The sequence below is a fragment of the Heptranchias perlo genome, chromosome 7 (genome assembly GCF_035084215.1).
Source record: "Heptranchias perlo isolate sHepPer1 chromosome 7, sHepPer1.hap1, whole genome shotgun sequence".
In the NCBI taxonomy this organism is placed as follows: domain Eukaryota; kingdom Metazoa; phylum Chordata; class Chondrichthyes; order Hexanchiformes; family Hexanchidae; genus Heptranchias; species Heptranchias perlo.
The window spans coordinates 16,956,151-16,966,057 of NC_090331.1; the positions used below are offsets into that span (position 1 = coordinate 16,956,151).

Genomic DNA, 9,907 nt, shown 5'->3' on the forward strand with positions numbered 1-9,907 from the left:
AAACCATTGTGTCTCATGGAGTATTTGATCATCTCAGTCTATACCTATTTCTATAGCCACTAATTCCAGTTCCAGTCCCAAACTGATATTCATCCGGTTCCTTTTAAAGAATTAATCATCTCGACCTCAATCACTTTTTCTCGGAATCTTCTATATCTGTACTTCTCTGGACAAAAGTTTCTTTTAATCTCTAGTCTCACGTGATGCTTGTTAATTTTAAATCTGTGTCCTCTAGTTCTTTGCTCACAGTCAAAATCAAATAGCCTGCTTGCATCTGTGCCATCTATGCCCCTCAGTTCTTTAATGATTTGGATCACATCTCCCCTCAATCTCCTTTTCTCCAATGAAACAAGTTCAGCTCCATTTGTCAGTCATTTCTCGACTAAAGTGCATAGTCACACTGAAAACTTTATTAAAAAATATGGAAATCAGCTTTTATGCAATGAAAGTGCTAATATTTGACAGTACTGTCATTACATAAATAGTATATTCCACTTATTATAACTTCATAAAATGCTGCAATGCACAGCAGTCAGTCATCATTTGATAAAAAAGGGTTAACACTACAGAACCAAAGCACACAACTGTAAGAATATGCACACAGAAAGTGTTCTGTAAACCTGCAATTTTTAAATGACCATAGCTTTCTTCCCCACATATCTGAGTAAATTGTTGCGTATGGAATGTATATAAGTATGTCACACTAAGAGTTCATTATAGTATTAGGAACCATTGAAATACGGCGGAAGTTCAGGATGAAATGGGTGCACACCACAGCGTGACTTAATAATCAAAATTAACATTGTCCTGGAATATGTGAGATTATTGGGCCAGAGCTCACTGTCAAAATACAGTGAGGGTAATGGCTCTCACCGTTATTTATGGCACAGTAACTTCAGGCGAGGGCAGATGCGAGATTGAACGCGGAAATCCAAATTTTGCTGTCCGAGTTGCGCCGCTCCATCGTTAGCTTTGCGAAAATGATATCTCGCTGTCTGTCTCATAATTGAAAGGCATCGAATGGCGTGAAGTTGCTGTATTTGTGCGGTCGATACGAACTAAACTCGCCACAGAAAGTTAAGTCTTGTCATTTCAAGTGCAAGCACCCTTTTAATGACGTATTAAGTGTTGATTACTGCCAATCACTGGCACTGAAAATTAACTATTACAAGTGTGGAGTTTTATTCCTTCAGGTATTTATTGTTGGAGATTTTAAAAATGTCAAATTTTAAATTTTAAAGTTTTCTTTTTACTTTTCCTTACTGCCTCTTTTTTCTCTCTCTCTTAATCCAATCCTTCTTTTTCTCTCTTTATTTTTCTTTCTGTACCTGATTTGACATTGAATTCACCCACTCTAATTTACACTTCCTTCTCAGTCCTTGCTCTGTTAATTTCACAATCCTTCAATCTGATTGGTTAAGGCAATACCCCGTTGCTTGCCCTGTTCACTCAGGTCCCAGATGCCCTGTTTCCCTCGCTGTGACGTTATCAGCTCACACTTTCAGCAACTTGCTGCACAAAAACTTTTAAAATCTAAACGTGCAAGGGCAAGTCTAATTAACGGCAGACACCATTAGATGCCCTGCTACACCAATTTAAACCTATTTTTTTCTTGATTTTTTTTGCAAAATTCTATTTTTTTATTTGTTTCTTTTTTTTTTATTCGTTCATGGGATGTGGGCATCACTGGCGAGGCCGGCATTTATTGCCCATCCCTAATTGCCCTTGAGAAGGTGGTGGTATTTGCAAAAATGTTTTGAATATTAGCAAAGTACGGCAATAAACTTGTCCATGCAATTATTAAAAAGAACAAATAATGCACCGGCAGTGTTTTGGTATAGGTATCAACTTTAAAGTTTGTATTCCTTCATATTGATGTATGTTTTATGTTACTGACTTATGTTTAGGCACGTTAAGGAAAATAAGGTACCCATATTCATGCAGAAGTCCCTTTACAAAAGTCTAAAAAAATGCATGTGGTTCACACCAGCTCAGTGATAAGTAAACTGTGTTTCAATGTGCAACCAGAATATTTTTTCTTTTAATTATTTCAGTCATTCAAACAAGAAACAAGGTGTGTTTATCACTTTAATAAGTTTATTACTATTCTACAGAACTGCATCAAGCAATACAAGCAAAATCAAGAACTCAACATGTGCTTTCCTATTCAGCAACATGTTACCTGTTTGATGGTGAGATTATTTGCAATTTTCAGCACTAGGCTTGATTAAAATAGTGGCAGATTTACAGTTGTCACAAATACCCGGCCAGTGAATTTGATTTATGCTATTGAGCATTACAGAGGAGCAGTGATTGAACCACCATCCCCCTCCACTTATGTCTGCACAATTCTGTGTGGGATCTCTATCATTATCCTCATCTTTGGTAGAAAACATCATGTTATCACTACTGCCGTCTTTGGTCAAATAATCATGAAACGCAGACTCACCAATGGGAGAGCCCAGCCTCAGTGTGTATTTATTAGCTTCACTTTCAATGTTAAAGCTGGCGTAATCAATCTCTACACGCTCAGATTCGCTCTGAATGATAAATTTCACTTCATAATGGGCCTGCTGTGTGATGAGATGAATGTATTCGTTTCCCAGCCAGTGATCGGTCTCCATGTCGCCAAAGGTATGCTGATAAGTGGACCACGGTTCTGCGAAAGATGTTCGACCGTTCCTCGAGACATTTTGCAGCACGATCCAGCCACCGTTTGCAGTTTCCATGTCACAGTAGACTGCTAAAGGATGACTGTCTTTGGGCTGGATAATGTAGATACCACTGGTCTTATTCTCAAAACGATTCAGTGCCCTGCAGTCTCGGTGAAGATGCACTGTAAAAGCAATGATTGTTATAAGAGAGTCACGTCTATTTACAGATTGCTAAATTATGGTCATGTTGTCACAATTAAAAACCATCAATGCTTGCACATCAATTTTGTGTACAATCAACCCTTACCGAATGTTTGACATTAAAATGCAAGACATTGACAAATGTGGATAATGGTTATATTTTACATTTCTAAAAGGCCATTTTATTAATGGTAATATATTTTCAAACTCTCAGGGCATTTTTTCCCCCATTGGTCACAAATAGGTGCAAAATAATACTTTCATGGTTAACACCTGTTTATTAAAAAAAAGAGACGGTGATTGGCAATGAGTTAAAGAAATGTCCTCTCATGTCTAACCTGAGTTCAGGTTCAGTCCAGACAAATGCGTGATGGTTCGTGTTTGTTCTTTTGTGCCAACATTTCACAGGGGGAAAAATGATCAGATCTATCCCTGAAACATCAACATGTTATGTATAATGTCTCCTGCATGATTCCTTATTGGTATGAAGACTATCCTACTAATTTGGTCATTGTGCCCAAGACAAGCAAAGTGCCCCAAATCTCATTTAGTGCAACTCTTAAATAAAATAAACCATGATAGTTCTATCTGCCAACAACTTAAACTGAAGTTAGATTCCACTCCATATGGTTCTGTGAGACAGACTTCTAGGGGGGAGCTCACACTGCTTGGCTTTAGATCAGGATCTGACTCTATGGTTTACATTATCCACTTTTGTCTCAATGAGCAACTAGAAAAAGTTGGAATTAACACAGACATTTTAGTACAACTGCAGCCTCGCTGAAAAGACGATTGATTTTGTTAAGTTAAGATGTAAAATCTCATCCATTATAACCAAAGCCGTTTGTAATCATTTACCTTTTCCATTTGTGTGTGGATTAACGTTCAGGATTCTCAGCTTTTGCTCGTCGGTCAATTTATCTATGTTAGCAGTTTTGTTCAGGAGGTTATAAAATACAGAGGCAGAACATTTCTCAACTGCAAAGACTGCAAGGACCAGAAAACACAATGTTCCGTGGGAGAACATGCTTCAAACTCTGAAAAAGATGAAAAAAACTTTTGATTAAGCAAGTCAATTTTTGGTTCTTAAAGCCAACTGTTATTTAGAAGAAGCCAAGACTTACTAAAGGCAATTCCTTTATGAAGTAGTTGATGGAAAAGATATGAAGCACTAGGTGCAAAGCTTCCTACATTTTATACCTGGATCACATTGGATGTAAAATCATTAACGTATTGAATATTTACACAAGTTATATTGAACACCTGCAAATTTTATTGCCAGATACACACCTTAACAGCTTGAGAATAGTCGGCTGATAATTTATGCCTATCGCCTGTAATATAAAATGTAACAAGTTATAGAATCATATCATAGAAGTTACAACATGGAAACAGGCCCTTCGGCCCAACATGTCCATGTCGCCCAGTTTATACCACTAAGCTAGTCCCAATTGCCTGCACTTGGCCCATATCCCTCGATACCCATCTTCCCCATGTAACTGTCCAAATGCTTTTTAAAAGACAAAATTGTACCCGCCTCTACTACTGCCTCTGGCAGCTCGTTCCAGACACTCACCACCCTTTGAGTGAAAAAATTGCCCCTCTGGATCCTTTTGTATCTCTCCCCTCTCACCTTAAATCTGTGCCCCCTCGTTATAGACTCCCCTACCTTTGGGAAAAGATTTTGACTATCGACCTTATCTATGCCCCTCATTATTTTATAGACTTCTATAAGATCACCCCTTAACCTCCTACTCTCCAGGGAATAAAGTCCCAGTCTGTCTAACCTCTCCCTGTAAGTCAAACCATCAAGTCCCGGTAGCATCCTAGTAAATCTTTTCTGCACTCTTTCTAGTTTAATAATATCCTTTCTATAATAGGGTGACCAGAACTGTACACAGTACTCCAAGTGTGGCCTCACCAATGCCCTGTACAACTTCAACAAGACATCCCAACTCCTGCATTCAATGTTCTGACCAATGAAACCAAGCATGCTGAATGCCTTCTTCACCACCCTATCCACCTGTGACTCCACTTTCAAGGAGCTATGAATCTGTACTCCCAGATCTCTTTGTTCTATAACTCTCCCCAACGCCCTACCATTAACGGAGTAGGTCCTGGCCCGATTCGATCTACCAAAATGCATCACCTCACATTTATCTAAATTAAACTCCATCTGCCATTCATCGGCCCACTGGCCCAATTTATCAAGATCCCGTTGCAATCCTAGATAACCTTCTTCACTGTCCACAATGCCACCAATCTTGGTGTCATCTGCAAACTTACTAACCATGCCTCCTAAATTCTCATCCAAATCATTAATATAAATAACAAATAACAGCGGACCCAGCACCGATCCCTGAGGCACACCGCTGGACACAGGCATCCAGTTTGAAAAACAACCCTCGACAACCACCCTCTGTCTTCTGTCGTCAAGCCAATTTTGTATCCAATTGGCTACCTCACCTTGGATCCCATGAGATTTAACCTTATGTAACAACCTACCATGCGGTACCTTGTCAAATGCTTTGCTGAAGTCCATGTAGACCACGTCTACTGCACAGCCCTCATCTATCTTCTTGGTTACCCCTTCAAAAAACTCAATCAAATTCGTGAGACATGATTTTCCTCTCACAAAACCATGCTGACTGTTCCTAATTAGTCCCTGCCTCTCCAAATGCCTGTAGATTCTGTCCCTCAGAATACCCTCTAACAACTTACCCACTACAGATGTCAGGCTCACTGGTCTGTAGTTCCCAGGCTTTTCCCTGCCGCCCTTCTTAAACAAAGGCACAACATTTGCTACCCTCCAATCTTCAGGCACCTCACCTGTAGCGGTGGATGATTCAAATATCTCTGCTAGGGGACCCGCAATTTCCTCCCTAACCTCCCATAACGTCCTGGTATACATTTCATCAGGTCCCGGAGATTTATCTACCTTGATGCGCGTTAAGACTTCCAGCACCTCCCTCTCTGTAATATGTACACTCCTCAAGACATCACTATTTATTTCCCCAAGTTCCCTAACATCCATGCCTTTCTCAACCGTAAATACCGATGTGAAATATTCATTCAGGATCTCACCCATCTCTTGTGGTTCCGCACATAGATGACCTTGTTGATCCTTAAGAGGCCCTACTCTCTCCCTAGTTACCCTTTTGCCCTTTATGTATTTGTAGAAGCTCTTTGGATTCACCTTTGCCTGATCTGCCAAAGCAATCTCATATCCCCTTTTTGCCCTCCTGATTTCTCTCTTAACTCTACTCCGGCAATCTCTATACTCTTCAAGGGATCCACTTGATCCCAGCTGCCTATGCATGTCATATGCCTCCTTCTTATTTTTGACTAGTGCCTCAATCTCCCGAGTCATCCAAGGTTCCCTACTTCTACCAGCCTTGCCCTTCACTTTATAAGGAATGTGCTTACACTGAACCCTGGTTAACACACTTTTGAAAGCCTCCCACTTACCAGACGTCCCTTTGCCTGCCAACAGACTCTCCCAATCAACTTCTGAAAGTTCCTGTCTCATACCATCAAAATTGGCCTTTCCCCAATTTAGAATTTTAACTTTTGGGCCAGACCTATCCTTCTCCATAGCTATCTTAAAACTAATGGAATTATGATCACTGGTCCCAAAGTGATCCCTCACTAACACTTCTGTCACCTGCCCTTCCTTATTTCCCAAGAGGAGGTCAAGTTTTGCCCCCTCTCTAGTCGGGCCATCCACATACTGAATGAGAAATTCCTCCTGAATACACTCAACAAATTTCTCTCCATCCAAGCCCCTAATGCTATGGCTGTCCCAGTCAATGTTGGGAAAGTTAAAGTCCCCTACTATTACCACCCTATTTTTCTTGCAGCTGTCTGTAATCTCCTTACATATTTGCTCCTCAATTTCCCGTTGACTATTTGGGGGTCTGTAGTACAATCCTATCAAAGTGATCTCTCCCTTCTTATTTTTCAGTTCTACCCATATGGACTCAGTGGGCGAACCCTCGGATATATCCCCTCTCACTACTGCCGTGATGTTCTCCCTAATCAAGAACGCAACTCCCCCTCCTCTCTTACCTCCTGCTCTATCTTTCCTATAGCATCTGTACCCTGGAACATTGAGCTGCCAGTCCTGCCCCTCCCTTAGCCATGTTTCAGTAATAGCTATAACATCCCAGTCCCATGTACCCATCCATGCCCTGAGTTCATCTGCCTTGCCCATCAGACTTCTTGCATTGAAATAAATGCAGTTTAATCTAGTCTTCCCTTGGTCTTTGCCCTGCTTTCTCAGACCATCTGTCCGGTCATGTTCTGTACACTCTCCCTTACTGCCTTTTGTTTCTGTCACCACTTTATTTCCCACTGACTTCCTGCATCGGTTCCCATCCCCCTGCCACATTAGTTTAAACCCTCCCCAACAGCACTAGCAAACACTCCCCCTAGGACATTGGTTCCAGTCCTGCCCAGATGCAGACCGTCCAATTTGTACTGGTCCCACCTCCCCCAGAACCGGTTCCAATGGCCCAGGAATTTGAATCCCTCCCTCTTGCACCATCTCTCAAGCCACGTATCCATCTTAGCTATCCTGTCATTCCTACTCTGACTAGCCCGTGGCACTGGTAGCAATCCTGAGATTACTACCTTTGAGGTCCTACTCTTTAGTTTAACTCCTAACTCCCTAAATTCAGCTTGTAGGACCTCATCCTGTTTTTTACCTATATCGTTGGTGCCTATATGCACCACGACAACTGGCTGTTCACCCTCCCCCTCCAGAATGTCCTGCAGCCGCTCCGAGACATCCTTGACCCTTGCACCAGGGAGGCAACATACCATCCTGGAGTCTCGGTTGCGTCCGCAGAAACGCCTGTCTATTCCCCTTACAATCGAGTCCCCTATCACTATAGCTCTGCCACTCTTTTTCCTGCCCTCCTGTGCAGCAGAGCCAGCCACGGTGCCATGAACCTGGCCACTGCCACCTTCCCCTGGTGAGCCATCTCCGCCAACAGTATCCAAAACGGTATACCTGTTTTGGAGGGAGATGACCGCAGGGGACCCCTGCACTGCCTTCCTACTCTTCCTCTGTCTGTTGGTCACCCATTCACTATCTCCCTCAGTAATTTTTATCTGCGGTGTGACCAACTCACTGAACGTGCTATCCACGACTTTCTCAGCATCGCGGATGCTCCAAAGTGAGTCCATCCGCAGCTCCAGAGCCGTCAAGCGGTCAAACAATAGCTGCAGCTGGACACACTTCCCGCAGGTGAAGGAATCAGGGATACAGGAAGGAGCCCTGAATTCCCACATCCCACAAGAGGAACATGACACGGCGCTGGGATCTCCTGCCATGACTTAACCCTTAAATTAGCTTAAGAACAACTACAATGTCAAGAGAAAAAAAAAGGAAAGAAAAACTACTTACCACTCCCTTTAAGGAGTTTACTCCTTTAAATTGTTCTCAATTTAGAGAATGTTAACTACACTAGGGACCTTGATTCACTAAAAAATAAACGCTACTTCCTATAAGACCTGCAGACCTTCCCTTTCCTTTTACTTCAGTTACTGTAGATAAGGAGAAATACTCACCTGAACCTACTCACCAATCAGGTGCCTCCCCTGTGTCGCGTCCCGATCTGATTCCTGACGTCACTTCGAACTCGGTCGCAGCTCCGCTCGGCTCGGCTCCTCTCAGCTGTTCTCAGCGCTCTGAAATCCCGCCTTTTATCGGACGCTCCCTCCGCTCGGCTCGGCTCCTCTCAGCTGTTCTCAGCGCTCTGAAATCCCGCCTTTTATCGGACGCTCCCTCCGCTCGGCTCGGCTCCTCTCAGCTGTTCTCAGCGCTCTGAAATCCCGCCTTTTATCGGACGCTCCCTCCGCTCGGCTCGGCTCCTCTCAGCTGTTCTCAGCGCTCTGAAATCCCGCCTTTTATCGGACGCTCCCTCCGCTCGGCTCGGCTCCTCTCAGCTGTTCTCAGCGCTCTGAAATCCCGCCTTTTATCGGACGCTCCCTCCGCTCGGCTCGGCTCCTCTCAGCTGTTCTCAGCGCTCTGAAATCCCGCCTTTTATCGGACGCTCCCTCCGCTCGGCTCGGCTCCTCTCAGCTGTTCTCAGCGCTCTGAAATCCCGCCTTTTATCGGACGCTCCCTCCGCTCGGCTCGGCTCCTCTCAGCGCTCTGAAATCCCGCCTTTTATCGGACGCTCCCTCCGCTCGGCTCGGCTCCTCTCAGCTGTTCTCAGCGCTCTGAAATCCCGCCTTTTATGGGACGCTCCCTCCGCTCGGCTCCTCTCAGCTGTTCTCAGCGCTCTGAAATCCCGCCTTTTATCGGACGCTCCCTCCAAAATTTCCAGGTTACAGAGATTAAGTAATTTTAAAACTAAGGTCTCGAAAGCAACAGTCATATCAAAATAGGAGTTGTTATGTTTCAGGGTGTATACTATAAACCACCAAATAGTGGGAAGGAGGTGGAGGAGCAAATCTGCAAGCAGATTTCAGAAAAATGTAAAAACAATATAGTGATAACGGGGGACTTCAATTATCCTAATATAGACTGGGATAAAAACAACGTAAAGGACAAGGTGGGGGAAGAATTCCTGAAATGTGTACAGGAGAACTTTTTTGACCAGTATGATCCCAGCCCAAAGAGGAAGGAAGTGGTGCTGGATCTAGTTCTGGGGAATGAAGTGAGGCAACTGGGGCACATTTCAGTGGGAGTGCATTTTGGAAACAGTGATCACAATATCATTAGGTTCAGAGTTCTTATGGAAGGGGACAAGGAGCAATCAAAGGAGAAGATACTCAACCAGAACAGGGCTAATTTCAGTGAGCTGGAAAGGGATCTGGCCCAGGTGGATTGGAATCAAAGATTGGCAGGTAAAACAGTAAATGAGCAACAGGAGGCTTTCAAAGAGGAGATAGTTCGGGTATAGACTGGACACATTCCCACGAGGGAGAAAGGAAGGGCATCGAAAGCTAGAGCTCCCTGGATGACTAAAGATAGAAATTAAAATGAAACAGAAAAAGGAAACTTATGATAAATGATAGATTCATAATACAGTAGAGAATCA

The 9,907-nt window shown here is 43.2% G+C and overlaps 1 protein-coding gene across 1 annotated transcript; it reads right to left on the reverse strand.

The window, feature by feature from the left end:
- Positions 1–2,114: 2,114 nt before the first annotated feature.
- Positions 2,115–4,192, reverse strand: LOC137323266 (fibrinogen-like protein 1-like protein). The gene is made up of 3 exons (XM_067986759.1): positions 4,146–4,192; positions 3,714–3,892; positions 2,115–2,836 (listed from the first exon to the last, which is right to left on the reverse strand). Exons 2-3 carry the CDS (start codon positions 3,880–3,882, stop codon positions 2,199–2,201), a joined length of 807 nt encoding a protein of 268 aa, XP_067842860.1. The 5' UTR covers positions 3,883–3,892; positions 4,146–4,192; the 3' UTR covers positions 2,115–2,198.
- Positions 4,193–9,907: the final 5,715 nt, after the last annotated feature.